General features: G+C 39.7%; 1 protein-coding gene across 17 annotated transcripts in view; it reads left to right on the forward strand.

Moving 5' to 3' along the window:
• RABGEF1 (RAB guanine nucleotide exchange factor 1) overlaps positions 1–14,397 on the forward strand; it is a 92,591-nt gene extending 78,194 nt beyond the window's left edge. For 11 of the 17 annotated variants that reach the window (XR_012000502.1, XM_026017513.2, XM_026017516.2 and 8 more), the window contains 5 exons: positions 689–770; positions 1,886–2,018; positions 3,247–3,338; positions 7,850–8,106; positions 12,050–14,397. Coding sequence is in view for 14 of the 17 variants with exons in the window: in XM_026017513.2 (XP_025873298.1) it covers positions 689–770; positions 1,886–2,018; positions 3,247–3,338; positions 7,850–8,106; positions 12,050–12,448 (963 nt within the window). In the remaining 3 variants the exon portion in view is untranslated. Of the gene's footprint in view, positions 1–20; positions 178–688; positions 771–1,885; positions 2,019–3,246; positions 3,339–7,849; positions 8,107–12,049 lie in introns of those variants that run through there. The other 6 variants (XM_026017517.2, XM_072752765.1, XR_012000501.1 and 3 more) reach the window with 4 other exon arrangements.
• The last annotated feature ends 2,497 nt before the right edge of the window (positions 14,398–16,894 follow it).

The following is a 16,894-nucleotide window of genomic DNA, read 5'->3' on the forward strand; positions in this document are numbered from 1 at the left end:
GTCACTTTTTTTTTTTTAAGATTTTATTGATTTATTCATGAGAGACACAGAGAGAGGCAGAGACACAGGCAGAGGGAGAAGCAAGATCCCTGTGGGGAGCCCAATATAGGACTTGATCCTAGGACCACAGGATCATGACCTGAGCCAAAGGCAGACGCTCAACCACTGAGACACCAGGTGCCCATATTAATTTCACTCTTGAAAATATATCACAAAGAAATAACCCAAGAGAAACAGTTCACATAATTATTTATAGCTTTAGTGCATAATAGTGAAAAAAAAAAAGAGAGAGAAGGAACACAAATGTACAGTGGTAGAGATTGGTTAAATAAATCATTTAATATAATGGAATGTGAGAAAGCCACCAGAAATGATTAAATAGGTCAGGTAAATAAAAATGTACATAAATGTGTAAATTATCAAAATATGCATTATATCCTTGTAAGAATATATATGTGTATATATATAGCAAAAAGAAGTAAGAGGTCATGGGATGTTATAAATAACATTAAAGGATTGGTTTTTCTTCTCTGCAGAGTTAATAGAATTGGTAGGTTCTTTTGAGATTAGCACCAGTTAAGAAGTGGGTTTTAGAAACTTTGTAAAATTTAGAGCTTTATGCATAATCTTTCTTCAGCTTCAGATTTATGCATAATCTTTCTTCAGCCTCTTTGTACCTTTGTTTCAGGATTTAAGCATTGAGGAACAGTCAGAGTGTACTCAGGATTTTTACCAGAATGTGGCTGAAAGAATGCAGACTCGTGGAAAAGGTAATGTTTTGTTAGCCATCCATAAAAGGGTTGCTAGTATTATACAGAATCTGACTGCTTTGTCTCTTAGTACTTTCTCTGTTTATCTGATGGCCTGGCTGGTTTGCCAACTCTGTCCTATAAACACCTCCATTGACATTCTGGTAACTGGTCTTACCCTTAGAGGGCCTTTGAATACCACCGTGTGTATCACCCCAAGATAATCAGAGCAGTTGGGTAATTTATTGCACAATGTTTAATCATTCCATTAGGGGTAAGGGGCAGAGTCGATTAAAACCCCTTAGGGGTTTCTAAACGAAATGCCCATCTTAGATCACCATTTTGGTAAGTCATTTTTCGTCATCATGTATTCCTCAGATGGGTGGGGAGTGGAAAAAAAATTGACAATCACTGACTTAGAGCTGTAGGTTTTTAGAGATTTTTTTCTTGAATTTGACTTCCCCTGATGTTGGGCGTTAGGATATCCTTAGCATATATGTATATCTGAGAAATAAGCTCTACCGGTTCATCTCTAAAAGCTCCAAGGTTGTTTAGTAAACCTCAGGAAAATGAAAGAGTGAGTTGCCATCATTCTCAGTCTTGGGAATTTCAAGTGCTCCTCTGATGTAGCCGTGGGGAGGGACCCCTGCTGAGATCTTCCCACTTGGCAGGGTGTACAACTTTAGGTCCTGCCAAAACAGTTACAGTTAGAAGCAGTGATTCTGTAAAAAAAACAGTCCCAAAAGTTGTAAGTTTTTTAAACGGTATTTTTTTAATGTAACATCTTAAGCTTTTGTTTCTTGATATATTTATTTATTTATTTATTTTTAAATTTTTATTTATTTATTTATGATAGTCACACAGGGAGAGAGAGAGAGAGGCAGAGACACAGGCAGAGGGAGAAGCAGGCTCCATGCACCGGGAGTCCGACGTGGGATTTGATCCTGGGTCTCCAGGATCGCGCCCTGGGCCAAAGGCAGGCGCCAAATCGCTGCGCCACCCAGGGATCCCTTGATATATTTAATGTATCACTAGTAAATTAGTTTTTTGCTATGTAGGAAAAGCTGTGAAAACATACTCTTAATTTAAACTGTCTATCCTTCTCTTGAGCTTTTATGTCCATTTGGATATTTCAGTGCCTCCAGAAAGAGTTGAAAAGATAATGGATCAGATTGAAAAGTACATCATGACTCGTCTCTATAAATATGTGTTCTGTCCAGAAACTACCGACGATGAGAAGAAAGATCTCGCTATTCAGAAGAGGATCAGGTTAGTTGTTTTGCTTTGTTTTGTATTTACTCTCTACCATCAAGAGAACACATTGTGGGAAAACACGGCCCTAGCATTTCAAACCTTGACAGCAAAAAACCCAGCAAAGGTACCCACCACCCTGAGCATCTAATCTTCTTCATGATGCCAAATGGAAAAGGACTATGGTAAATTGATAGAAGAAAAGGGCTGAAATCACCTTCCTGCTTATCCATCTGAGTCTAAGCAGCTTTAGAAAAGAAGCCGATCTGATGTTTGAGATTGTTTCAAATCTCCAAAATTTCCAAGGAACAGGAGGAAATTTCATTATTTTCTCACTTCATTAACAACAGTCTTGTCAGGCAAGAAGATGTAAATATCCATGTGAAGGCAGTAGGTGTCATTATTCCTCCTCCCTACTAGAGGTGCTCATTATTTAGCTGTTCCTTTGATCACATCTTCTCACTCACACGGGATTGATAACACTTCCCAAAGCACTCCATCTTCCCTGGGCGGTAGAGTGAGCCCCACGGCTCTGTATTCCAGTGGCAATGAAACCTTTAGAAAATAGGCTATCTGAATATGGGCATGGTCCAAGGCTGGTTGTGGTAAGGTGCTCCTGGAGGAGGGGGCTTAGGAGTCCAAACAGGATTCCCAAACAGTGAGGCTGGTCATTAGTAGATCTCTTCTTGATAGTGTCACACCAGAAGCGAAGAGTTGGTTTTGAGAAGGTGGCAGATGGAGCCAGGAGGAACTAGATGGACTTTGGATTGATGTACAGGGTGAGAGCATTCATCAGGCAAGAATCTCTTCTGTGAAGCTAGGGTGTGACCAGGAAATTCAGGGATTCAGACTGCAGTGACACATGCTCGTTGATCTCCTGCCACCTCTGGTGTGCCTCAGAAGTTGAGGGCAGAACCTAAACGGACATTATGGTGTTGTACAATGAAGAAAGGAGCAGCAGTTCTCAAATCTTCAGTCTCAGATATCTTTCAGCCTCAGTATAATCTCATTTCAACCAGTAAAATTGTCTTCTGCTTTTCTTGTGATAAATGCAGAAGAGAAGCCTCATTTTAGAATTCTGGTCACTTCCCCTGAGCTCCTGAGATGTTCATGCACAACGTGGTGGGGCCTAGGATTGCCTCATCGTCAGTGGTGCCTGTATTTCCCCTTCACTGAAGGAAATGACAGACAAATGACTGCCCGTTCTTGGAATTTTTTTTTTTTTATTGTCTCTCCCTCTTTGTAGAGCCCTGCACTGGGTTACACCTCAGATGCTTTGTGTCCCTGTTAATGAAGAAATTTCAGAAGTATCTGATATGGTGGTGAAAGCAATCACAGGTCAGTGAACAGAGAGCTTTTTTATCTGGATGTTTCTCCCTTGAAGTTAACATAAGTCCATACCATAGAGATAGTAAAGTACCTAAAATGCAGACTGCCAAAGACATATTGAAATGCAGTAAAAGCAATATGTAAGTGTGCTAGTTTTCTGAATTTGAAGCATTTATTTTAGTAGGTGAACTACATTTCTTTACTTTCTGTGACGTGGGTCTCTTATTTCTTGGGGCATTGAACTAAACTAAGGTTAAATGCAGTTAGGGCAGATTTCTTTCTTTCTTTTCTTTTCCTTTCTTTTCTTTTCTTTCTTTTCTTTTCTTTTCTTTTCTTTTCTTTTCTTTTCTTTTCTTTTCTTTATTTCTTTTTTGAAAGAGAGAGTAGTGATGGGGGCAGGGGGAAGGGAGAGGAGGGGCAGAAAGAGGGAGAGAGAGAATCTCAAGCAGCCTCCATGCCCAGCGCAGAACCCAAGAGTTGGACGCTTAACCAACTGAGCCACCCAGACACCCCAGCCAGGGCAAATTTCTTAAAACTCAGTTACAGTTATATATGCAAAATAATTTTGGAGAGAGGAAGAGAATTGATGGGGCAAGGTAATCCCCATGCTACAGGTATATACTAAAATAATATCTCTCTAATTGGTTGTTAGTCAGAGATGTGCTTTGGATTATTTTTTTGGTTTGCTCAAGATGGAAATGAAGTACCCTGAACTGATGTGGCTCCACATCCTGGACAGGTCTAGGCACCTAATAAAGCTTCTGGTTCTTATTCATAGGACTAGCCCAGCAGAAGAAGTATACCATGAAAGCTACAAAAAATAAAAAAGAATCAAAACAAATTCCTCCTACTAGAGAAGGTATCCAACCTTGCTCAGGTTCTTTTTTATTAAGAAGAGTTGGAAAAACTTGCCTATTTAGAGTTGTTAATGAAATTCTGCTGAGAAAGAAAGTTGATCAGTTGCTGTTAGCATTGGCTGGGGGCAAGCCATCAAGTAGACTCCTTTGGTTATAAGAACTAGAGGAAGAAATGAGGGTTTGCTTAAGATACTGTCAAGTAGGAAAGGAAGCAGGACTCTCACAGGCCCCTCTAGGGACTATTATTAAGATGATTCTTCCACTCTCTCAGGTTCTGCTTCTTTTTGTATATCTTTGCTTTTTTAACTCCTGTTATTAAATGAATTATTCTCTGTAATTCCACTAGTAGAGTCTAACTGGCCTAGCTAAATACTGTTATCTTTGTTGTTCAGAGCTTTTCTGCAAGGCTGTGTTGTAGGTTTCATGAATTGACTGCTCTGGGTCAAAGCCCACTCTCACTCCTGCCTTTTGCTCTGGGAACTTCATGGGAGAATAAAGATGAGAAGCCTGAATATGGGGCCTTGTACTTGTGTTTTTTTTCCTGAAGACTCTGGCCAAGTTCAAGACCAACTGGTTTATGTTTAAGTAATTCATAGGAATTTATGTCCCAGACTCTTTTTTGAAATGCCATAGGATAGACCTTGTAAAACCAGAAACTACAAGAGCCAGACCATTGTTTGCTTAAAAATAGAACTAAGAGAGGGTGCCAAGGTGGTTCAGTCAGTTGGGGCATCTGCCTTTGGCTCAGGTCATGATCCCGGGGTCCTGGGATTGAGCCCTGCTTCGGGCTCCCTGCTCAGCAGAGAGCCTGCTTTTTCCTCTCCCTCTGCTGCTCCCCTGCTTGTCCTCTCTCTATGTGTGTCTCAAATGAAAAACAAAAACAGAATTAAGAGGATTTCAGTATATCAACAGTTTATTAATATAATTTTTAAAAAAAGAATTTGAGGAGATTCTTTGATAGTGGGAATTTGACCACAAAAATTTAAAAGCCTTCCTACTCTTTCTTGTCTTAGCCCCCATATCTTGCCAATCCAAGTGCAGATACCTTTTGTGTATGATTACACAAGGCTGTATGATTACTTTCTTCCTAATCTAAAATTGTTAGCCTAAGTACAGGAGCAACCAGAGAGGATAGTCTGTAACAGTAGTCTTAAAAATGGAGACATCAGTTAAATTTCTGTAAATCATCCCATGTGTTACTACTAATTAGCACTGTCAGTTTTGTTGATAAATACACTGAATGAGGCATTTTCCATTTCATTTGACATCTGTCATCTAGTAGATGGAGGCCAGGAATGCAATTAAATATCCTGCAGGACAGGACAGTCTCCTACAAAAAGGATGATCCTATCTAAAATATCATTAGTGCCAAGATTTAGAAATCATGACCAACAGGTGTAGCCTACTTTGTTTTCAAAATTTCATTAAAGATAAAACTAGACTCCTGCCAGGATGGAGTGCCCACACTCAGCCCGTCTTTCCTACTGATTACACATAAAAACCTTGAACGCAAACACAATTCAGGTGTCTGAGGGCTGTGAAAAGTAAATAATAGGCAGACTAGGGTGGGAAATAGTAGAAGAATTAATACAGTTATGAGTTTCCTGTTCTGTTATTTTCTCCCAGATCCCCTCGTTTACGCTTTAGAGCGGTGTGCTGGGGAGTCCAGCAGTGTGCTGGGGAGTTCCCCCCTAAAAACTTCTTTCAGGCTTAAAGGATGCTTGGAAGGGGAAAGGTCACTGTAGAACAAAGAGTGTGGGAGGAATCTCCACCCCCCATGCTTACTCCTTTTTTCCTTCCCTTCTCTTCCTTTTTTTTTTTTTTTTTAAGATTTATTTATTTATTCATGAGAGACACAGAGAGAGAGACTCAGAGACAGACACAGGCAGAGGGAGAAGCACGCTCCCTGCAGGGAGCCCGATGTGGGACTCGATCCCAGATCCTGGAATCACGCCCTGAGCCAAAGGCAGGTGCCCAACCGCTGAGCCCCCCAGGCATCCCCCTTCTCTTCCTTTTTATACTCTAGGCTCTCCCTCTTGGCATTGGCAGCAACACACGGTTCCAGATAAAAGAATAAACATTAATGAGAAGGTGGCTAAAAGTTTAAAATAAAGAATAAAAACCAATAATAAAAGGTAGGAAGCTAAATAAGATAAATTAAAGTAGTAAAAAAAGGTTTTAAAAAAAAGTCTTCCCCCAAATCATTTTTGTAATATGTTCTACTCAAATAGAAAAAGTAGACTAAGATATATTAACAATAATTACAACCCATAATTAAAAGATTAAAGGAACTAAGCTATAAAATAAGCAAAAGCACATGACAGACGTGTGGGTACAGGGAATGAAAGCATTAATAAATTAAAAATCTGGCCTCCACACTGTCCCATGTCTCTGCCCCCCACCCCCCACCTACTCTTGCGTGGCTGGTGGTCCCCTGGGAACCGACTTCAGGGATGGGAGCTGGGAGCAGAAAGAACTCCGGTGTACACCACCATCCTGTCTAAATTGGAAACTCTTATTCCCGCTATTGGCCAGAAATTGCTGTCAAATTAACCTGCCTCAGTTGTTTCTTTCACGTTGCTCCAGATTGCAAGCAGAAACGCACATCGGAGGGCACACTCCCTCCTTCGTGTGTGGTTCTAGTGGTGCTGACAACTATTCCCTATTACTCCCTAGTCTTTGTGACACAGGGAGTGCATTTATAAGAGCCCACCACTTGGTGGTCATTAGAGACAATGAAGTAATTTTTCTCTGAGGGAAATGAATGGTATTTATGAGATTAAATTTTATACCCTGCTCTATCCTCTGTGCTAACTAGTAGGTATAAATGTCATAAAGGTGCTGTAGATGTTTATAGCTGTTGAGGATTTATATGCCATGGGGACTGGCTGCTCTGACCTACCTATGTGTGGATAGATTTCAGCAGCTGTAGTTTGATATCCAATACAGTGATGCTTTGTATTGTACCCACCTTTCCAAAAAGCAGTATGCTTTCTAAACTGACTTTAACAGGGCACTAGAGGAAGAGAATCAGGAAAAACTCTTTGTAATTATTCAACGAGCTCATGAGGAGTTTATCATTGTGATTAAAAGCATTGGTTTTTAATAGAGTCAGATTGGATTTCAAATCCTCCCACTGTCACTTGCTGTCTATATAATTTTAGGCAAATTATCAAACTTCTCTGAACCCCAGTTCCCTTCCCAGTAGTAGGGATGAAAAGATGAAAAAGAAATAGGCTCATGGAGCACAGAAATAATGCACATAGTGTTTGGTTCATGGTCACGCATCCTGAAAGAATGAGCTAGTGCTTATGTTTTTTTGTGGTCAGATTTTTTTTTTTTTTTAAGATTTTATTTATTCATAAGAGACACACAGAGAAAGAGGCAGAGGCAGAGACACAGGCAGAGGGAGAAGCAGGCTCCCTGCATGGAGCCTGACATGGGACTCGATCCTGGGTCTCCAGGATCAGGCCCTGGACTGAAAACGGCGCTAAACCACTGAGCCACCGGGACTGCCCATCAGATTTTTATATACTAAATTATCTGCCATAGAAGGGGTTAGCGAGGGTACCGCTGTAACTCGATAGATTAAAAAATGATTATTCTAGTGCTTCTTTTATGGAATTGTTTTTCATTGGAAGCAGTGTCTTTTCTGCTTTGTAGATATCATTGAAATGGATTCAAAGCGTGTACCTCGAGATAAGTTGGCCTGCATCACCAAGTGTAGCAAGCACATCTTCAATGCCATTAAGATCACCAAGAATGAGCCAGCCTCAGCCGATGACTTTTTACCAACTCTCATCTACATTGTTTTGAAGGGCAACCCCCCACGTCTTCAGTCCAATATCCAGTATATCACCCGCTTCTGCAACCCAAGCCGATTGATGACTGGAGAGGATGGCTACTATTTCACCAATCTGGTAAATATTTGGTTTCTTGGAATTACAGAGAAGAACCAATGAAAGTACTTATTTTAGGGATGTAACAGATCACTTATGGGCTAGTGACTGTTTAATGCCTCTGAGTTGAGCTGAGAATGCTTGCTTGGTGTCACATAGCACACGTGACCATGCAAACTCCTCACCTCTCAGTACTTGACCAGAAATTGTGGTACTCGTATGGAAAACGTGATAGCCACGTGGAGGATCTCTGCTGCTTGTTGGCCATCGCTCTCCCAGGTCCTGGGTAAAAGGGCCATTCACTTAGTTGGGTTGTTTAACCATGAATGAATCAGAACATGGATTTTTATTTTTTTCTTAAAGGACTTAAGAATTAAATTAAATTAATTTAAAGGACTTATTTTTTGTTTTATTTCTATAAGTGACATCTTAGAACTGAATACTGAGATTTTAAAAGGGTCAGCTTAGAGCATGTGAAATGATTTTCAAGTATTGTTAACAGTGCTAATTGATCCTAGGCAAGACAGGATTACAGTATATATGTCTAAGTAGTAAGGCTGAGTACTTTCTGACGACTACACTTTGGTCTGTTTGCTTTAGACTAGATTTACTAGTGAATTTAAGCCTCAAAACACCCTCTGTGCTTTCTTTCCTATGTTGGAAGTTGTATAGGATAATAGGGAAAGAAAGCTAATGTTACATAAGGAAGCATTTCTAGTAAATTTGTCTAAATAGATGGTACTTGAATCTCTAAGACGTCCAGAAATTTGTTGTGATTTCTTTTTACATCCTAAGTATGTATTCACCTTTGTACCTAATTTTGTATTGTGTTTTCCTTTAAGTGGGTTCCCAAAAGTATATAAGCTTCCAGTCCCTCAAAACCTGGACCTGTCATTCATCACCCTCAACATTGGGGTTCAGCTGCTCAACTTTGGAGAGCTCTTTTCCTTTTTTCAGGTTTTTATTTAAATTCTAGTTAGTTAACATACAGTGTAATATTAGTTCCAGGAGTAGAATTTAATGATTCATCACTTACATACAATACCTGGTGCTCATCTCAAGTGCCCTCCTTAATATCCATCACCCATTTAACCCATCCCAGGAATGCTCTTTTTCAGAACAATGCTTTCTCCATTATTTGCGGTATTTTTTTTTAAGATTTATTTATTTATTTGTTTATGGTAGACATACCATGTGTGTGTACACAGAGAGAGAGAGAGAGAGAGAGAGAGGCAGAGACACAGGCAGAGGGAGAAGCAAGCTCCATGCCGGGAGCCTGATGCGGGACTCGATCCCGGAACTCCAGGATTGTGCCAAACCTGGGCCAAAGGCAGGTGCCAAACCACTGAGCCACCCAGGGATCCCCCCATTATTTGCAGTATTTATTATCCTTCCAAACACATGGTCGTTTAAACTATACTTCCCAAAAAAGTTTAAGTGACTGAAGTACTCATTTCTTTTTTTTTTAAAGATTGTATTTATTATTTATTTGAGAGAGAGAGAGAGAGAGCATGAACAGGCAGAGGGAGAGGGACAAGCAGACTCACTACTGAGCAGGGAGCCTGACACGGGACTTGATCCCAGGACCCTGAGATCATGACCTGAGTCGAAGGCAGGTTCTTAACCAACTGAGCCACCCAGGTACCCCTGAAGTACTAATTTCTTTTTTTTTTTTTTTTAATATTTTATTTATTTATTCATGAGAGACACAGAGAGAGAGGGGCAGAGACATAGGCAGAGGGAGAAGCAGGTTCCCTACAGGGAACCTGATACAGGACTCGAACCAGGATCCTGGGATCATGACCTGAGCCGAAGGCCAATGCTCAACCACTGAGCCCCCAGATGCCCCGAAGTACTCATTTCTTAACATAATAGAAACATGTTCTTGACTGCTAGAGAAGAGCCTTTTGGATTTACTTCCTAATCTAGGGAACATTAGATGATCTGAAAATCCCTGAGAAGTATGGGATGGAGACATGACTGGTAGTAGAAGAAATGAGCAGGACCAGGAGGTGCTTGAGGGTAGCCCTCATGGTCAGCAATGGAGGCTGCTGGTTCACCGCTTCCTGCCACTTCCCAGAGCCTTGACCTGCAGCCTTAACTATGTTTGCACCTTATTTCTCCATCTTCTTCTTGTCTGATTCAGAGTCTGGCTTCTACGCCTGTGCTTCAGTGAAACTGCTCTAGCAAAAGTGAAAAATCTGCCAGTTGTCAAATCCCATGAAAACTCTCAGTCTTTTCTTACTTCTTTTAACACTTTTGATAACTCCTTTGTTCTAGAACTTCCTATGTCTTTTGGATTTCACAATTCTACTCCTTCCTTGTCTCTTTGTAGGCTTTATGTCCTCTACTTCCTCTTGAATTGTGTTATTCCCTAGGGTTCTGTCCTCTGCATTTCTCTCCCTAGGCTGTCTCCTCTGGTCGCAGCTCTGCTGTCACCTGCACAGTGATGATGTACAGGCTTGTGTCACCTGTTTTGCTGTCAGACTGAGCTCCACTTCCAGTTATTTATTATGCCTCAAATTTAATTTGTTCAAAACTGAAACATTTCCCCATCAAATGATTTTCTCTTTTCTGATATATACTCTTTCCACTTGTGGCAATAGCATATATCCATGCCAGGAATGTTAGAATCATCTTAGATTCCTCCTCTGCAACACCTCCATAGACACAGTGCAAGCCTGTGTGGAAGGGTCAGTCAGGTGTAGTAGATTTGCTAAATATTCCTTAAAGTGATTCACTTTTTTTGAGCAATAATGAAGGATCCTGGGAATGAGTTTCTCAGAAGAAATTCTGAGAGCTGCCTGTTTTCCTCTGTTTATATTGCATGCCTTGTGAAAATGCACAATTTTTTTTTTTTTTTACAATTTTTTTTTTTTTTAATGTGAGGGGCAGCTGGTTGCCTCAGTCAATGGAATATGTGAACTCTTGATCTCGGGGTTATGGGTTTGAGCTCCATGTTGGGTATGGAGATTACTTTAAAAATACAGATAAAAATGAATAAATAAAAAATAAAAACATGAAAACTGATCTTCCTTGTAGAAAGATTAAATCAGTATAAGAAAGTATAGCTAACAGGTGTCTGTTTGTTCAACTGAGCATTTGCCCCAGGATTTCTTTACTAATAATTGCTCCCATTTATTCATTGCCTGTTGCTGACCTGTGAGCTAATAAGCATGTTGCATGTGCTGGGTTGTTGAATTCTCACTAGAAATCTGGATGCAGAAACCTCAGAGAGCATAGATAACTTTCCTAGGTTCACAAACTCTTAGGCTATCATGTGACAGAGGTGACAACTCAGGTTGCCTGATTTCAGAGTTTATTCTTTAAACTATTTGATGTTAAAGGACCGAAAGTCCCCCAAGGACCAGAAGTCTGTGTGCCACACCGGTCCCGGAAAATGCGCCCAGTAGCTGCCATGCCTTGAGTGAGCACTGTGGGGTGGGCTAGACCTTGAGAAAGAATGGCTGTATGGTGCATGTTCCCCAGAGTTCCTGGCCACAGCAGTGATTCCTCTTCCTTGCAACGTGTCAGGGACACAAAGAGCCTCCAAGGTTGAGGAATCATTCATTTTTTGTCCACATGAAGCTCTGTAGTAGCCCATGTATAACAAACACCTAAGGTGCCTTCTCTAGTATTTCACTTTGTACAAGACCCCTGGACCTTTGAATAGCCCAAGGAGAGGACTGAATTTTAGACAGACTCAATGGCAATTGGCAATTTGGCTTTTCTTTTTTTTTTTAAGGAAGAAATGTATTGTTTCAGATAAGATTATAAAGGAAACATGATTGGCTATGAGTTGATAATTTTTGAAGCTGAAGTCTAGTGTGGGTCATTAGACTGTTTCGTCTACTTTTGATTCCATTTTAAATTCACCATAATAAAAGGATTTAAATATATATATTTGAATATTTGTAGCTTTCCTCATATAACTATAGTAAATAACATTCTGGTTTTTTTGTAGTGCTGTGCTGTGGCTTTCATTGAGAAATTAGATGCTCAGTCTTTGAATTTAAGTCAAGAAGATTTTGATCGATACATGTCTGGCCAGACTTCTCCCAGGAAGCAAGAATCTGAGAATTGGTCTCCTGATGCTTGCTTAGGGGTTAAGCAAATGTATAAGAACTTGGATCTTCTGTCTCAGTTGAATGAACGGCAAGAAAGGATCATGAGTGAAGCAAAAAAACTTGAAAAAGACCTAATAGAGTGGACGGATGGAATTGCAAAAGAGGTACAAGACATTGTTGAGAAATACCCGCTTGAAATTAAGCCCCCAAATCAATCTTTAGCAGCTATTGACTCTGAAAATGTTGAAAATGATAAACTTCCTCCACCATTGCAACCTCAAGTTTATGCAGGATGATAAAAATTTACGTGGATAGTATTTATTTGAGCCTAAATTGTAGCTAGCCCTTATTATAGTCCATGATTGGGATCTAGACTATAACTTAATTGCTTATAAATGTCAGAGCATTTTTAAAGGTACAGTTTGTGGGGATTGTTTTGTTTGTTTTGTTTTTCCTGGCAGGGGAAGCATAGTAAATAATAAAATACTATTTATTTGAGTTAACTGAAATAGATTCATTTCAGGTTTATTGAAAGTTTTGTCTAAATCTATTTTTTTCTCCATGATTTTCCTATGTGCTTCCTCTGTGGCATTCACTGTGGTTTTGATTTGGGTAAATAATTGCCTTTAAAGGATAAAACAAATGAATGCTACAAAATATATGTTTAAGGGAATTCAATGGTACCACTATTCTACACTTTGAAATAATTTTATAATTGTAAAAGATAGAAGATATATTGATAAGTAAATATGTAAAATTGTAAATATGTAAAACAAAAAAAGGAATGGTGTCTGCTGTGCATGGCATTTCATGTGTTAATTTGTTTAGTTTAAAATGAAGTATATTGGATGTTTGCCTTTAACTCCATTTTATTTGGTTTGCCCCACTTAAATGAATCTAGAAGTGTTTAGACATACTTCCCTTCAAATGTTGCCTCCATCTTTAACAATACGTTAGTCTTGATTTAGGTTCTGTACAGTCAGAGACTGTGACACCATTGAGGTTCAGAATAATTTTTAGGTCACATAAAGTTACTATTCAGGATAGTCATTTGAAGACTTTGAACCATGCTTCTTGCACCTTTTTCCTCCACTCATTCAGGAAATCTATATAGAGTTCTTTGTAAAGGAGCTGGTCCTGGGTCTGGATCAGAAGAAAGGAATGAATAGGACTCCACTGATGAGAGCCATTTTTTTTGGGTGGGGGGGTTGTCCCTCAGACCCCTCACGTGCACAGGTGCCTTTCTGCCTCTGTAGCATATTTTTGACTTGATGGGCAACCCAGACACCTGTCATATAAACCTATTTCAGGGTTTCTCAACCTCAATACTACTGACATTCAGGGGCTGAGGATTTTTTGTTATGGGGGCTTCCCTGTGCATTGTAGGATACTTAGCAGTATTCTTGGCTTCTTTACCCCCTAGACACTAGTGGCACCCCCCACAGTTGTGAAAAAATATCTCCAGACATTGCCAAATGTTTCTGGGAGTGGGAGGGTGGCAAAATCATCCCCAGTTAAGAACCACTGATCTCTTTCTTAAGTGAGGAAATTATCCTCCTGGTGGTTAATATAATGTAACCAAAGAATATTGCATTAAATGCACAGTACAGTTAACCGATATTCATTGAGATTTTACAGCCACTGGCAGTGTGGAACCTTTTCTAATCCTAAAGGAACCCTTCATAACTTAAATATGCCATGTATGATCCTCCGTCCAGTCACTGATTTCTACACATTACCAGTGCACCTGTGACTTTGTGAGTAATTTCTAGGGCACCATTCTGAAAAAAGGTCACATCACGCAAGTAGTTAAGGTTTCTTTGCTTTCCCAATATCTTCCTAATAGCGTACCACAAACTTCTGGTGCAGTATTTTGGAATAAATCTAGGGTGAGTATAAAACTTTATCCTATACTTAAATTTACATGTAAGATCCATCAGGTTAACACACCTGTTGTCATAAAGCACTGAAGATGTGAAGCAGTTAACTAATAAGTCACTGATCACTGAGCTCACATGGAGTCTAGTGAGTTACTATCAAATGCCAGTGAGAATCTGCACTTAAAAACCCAGGCCCAAGCGATTTCTGTAGAAGACGGTCCCCTTGTTCCTTTGTTCTTTTCTATGTACTTTCTAGGTGCTAATCCAGGTATACACACACTTAATTCTCCTGGGAATATACAGTTCTTTTAGTCATTGTACACTATATTTGTTAAATAAAACGTGCATATCGGCCTCCCATAAAAGCTGTCTTCTTTTGATTTCTTACATATCGTTAAGTTGTTGAATTGATTTCTTTGTATATCTCATATTAATTGAATTCTTTAAATATGAACTCTTGCCTTAGGTAGAGGCTTATATTTCTCTTAAGTCAGCTTCAATACTGTATGTGGCCAGTTTCTGTCTTCTCAACAAGAATATTGCTATTTTATGTACTATAAGTGTAACTGGAATAAACTTTTGGAACAGAAGTCCATATTAATAAGACTTCATGATCCATCCCTCTTCCAGATAGATTTTTAGTTTTTTATCTTAGGAAAATATACATTACTAATATTGTCATGTTATAGAGTTTTCCTATTTAAGTCACAACCATCATTATTACCATTACCGTTCCAAAAAAGGAAACATTAGTGACATTCCAGTTAAAATTATGAACAAGAGAAGGATGTTTGCTGTCACTAATATTCCCATTGTTCTGAAAGTTTTACCGCAAGTACTCAATCTTAAAACAGAACTAAAAGGGTCTTAATCTTTTTTTTTTACTTAAGACTATATTTATTTGAGAGAGCATGAGGAGAAGAGGGTGAGAGGGAAGAGAGAGAAGTGGACTTCCTGCTCAGCAGGGAGCGGGACATGTGGCTTGATCCCAGGACCCTGGAATCAGGCCCTGAGCCAAAGACAGATGCTTAAACTGACTGAGCCACCCAGGCAAAGGGACTTAATCCAATCAATATAGGGATGTTCTAGCCTCATTCATGGTTGAGGAATGAACTCAAGCTAGGAGGCTTGGCATTGGTTTTGAGTTTTGGCTTCCACTTAGATATTTATTAGCTCTTTGGACTTGGGCTGGTCCCTCGTGTTTCACATCCCTAATCTGTGAATTGGGGATAACAATTGTGCCTGCTTCAAGGGCTCATGAGGATTAAATGACTTGCAGTAGTACCTAACAATGCTAAGTGCTCAAGTGATAGCTGTTATGTATAGGTGATTCTTCTATGTAGAAAAACCAAGAGAACTGATATTGAAAACTTAAATCTCACTAAAATGGTGAGATAGGAAATGCTAGGAATAGCCATCAAAAGTAACTATACAAAATGACTTCTCTGTATCTCATTACTAGCCAGTTAGCAAATATAATGGGAAATTTTTTCTGCTATAGAAACTTATAAATCAAGTAGCAAGAGCTTTTAGGATTTATATGGAAAAAATATAAACCTGAGAAACAAACAAAAAAAATAGACATATATACAGGGCCTGTGTTCAAAAGTTCCCTACACTGATCCCTGGGTGGCGCAGCGGTTTGGTGCCTGCCTTTGGCCCAGGGCGCGATCCTGGAGACCCGGGATCGAGTCCCACGTCGGGCTCCCGGTGCATGGAGCCTGCTTCTCTCCCTCTGCCTGTGTCTCTGCCTCTCTCTCTCTCTCTGTGACTATAATAAATAAATAAAAATTAAAAAAAAAAAAAGTTCCCTACACTTGGGCTTTAATGTTCTGTCTCTGTCATCTTGGAAATTCTTTTTTTTTTTTTTTTTTTTAAAGATTGGTTGATTGGTTGATTGGTTGAGTTGAGAAAGAGCGTGAGCGAGGGGGAGGGGAAAAGGGAGAGGGGGGAGCAGACACCTTGCTGAGCAAGAAGCCTGATGCAGGTCTCAATCCCAGGCAGATGCTTAACCAACTGAGCCACCCAGGATCCCCGCCATCTTGGAAATTCTTAATAATTTTATCACTGAATTTGTGTTTTTTAAGTGAAATCTGATGGGACAATGGAGTAGGTAACAATGGGGCTTAGAACCTTGGTTTATGCATAATCTCACTTCTCCCTATCCTCCAGTATGAGATCTTAGTCTTAGCACTTCAGCACTTCCACTCTATGACAACTCTAGCCAGGACCTGGGCACTCAGGAATGGTCAGAGCTGCGTGTGTATGCTTGGGGCATTGGACCAAGACATGTTGGTGCAGCAGATGTTTAGCGAGCTGAGAGCTGCATCTTGGCCATTTGGGGGCTGGGGGTGAGCTTCATTCATCCTTTATTGAGCATGTTCCATGGAGAAAAGGGTGAATCCAGGGCTAGGTAAGTTAAAAAATAAGGAGTGCAAAACATTTTTTTGGTCCTAAAGCAAGCAAGAAAGTACTTTAAGGCTAATAGGCATATCTCAGTAGGACATAGGAGTCAGCTTGAAAGAGTTCTCAGTGGCCAATTTGGGGACAGTTTGAATAAAAAACCATGAAGTGTAATTGTAAATAATACTGAATAAATTTTAAAAACCTCCATATATTGGAGGTTACCATTATATCAACCTATTTTGAGGAAGAGCTATAGTTGACACCCAGTTGATGGAAAACCTTCTTCACAGTAAAATTATAGCTACTAACTGTAGGAAAAAAATACAATTTTAATATCAGTTTTTTGGCCCGGGATCAAATGGCTTCATTGGTGAATTCTACCATTTAAGGAATGAATCTCAACCTTTGTCAAGCTCTCTTAAAATCAAGGAGGGAATACTTCTTATGAGACCATCA

Source organism: Vulpes vulpes, chromosome 3, assembly GCF_048418805.1.
Source record: "Vulpes vulpes isolate BD-2025 chromosome 3, VulVul3, whole genome shotgun sequence".
NCBI lineage: Eukaryota > Metazoa > Chordata > Mammalia > Carnivora > Canidae > Vulpes > Vulpes vulpes.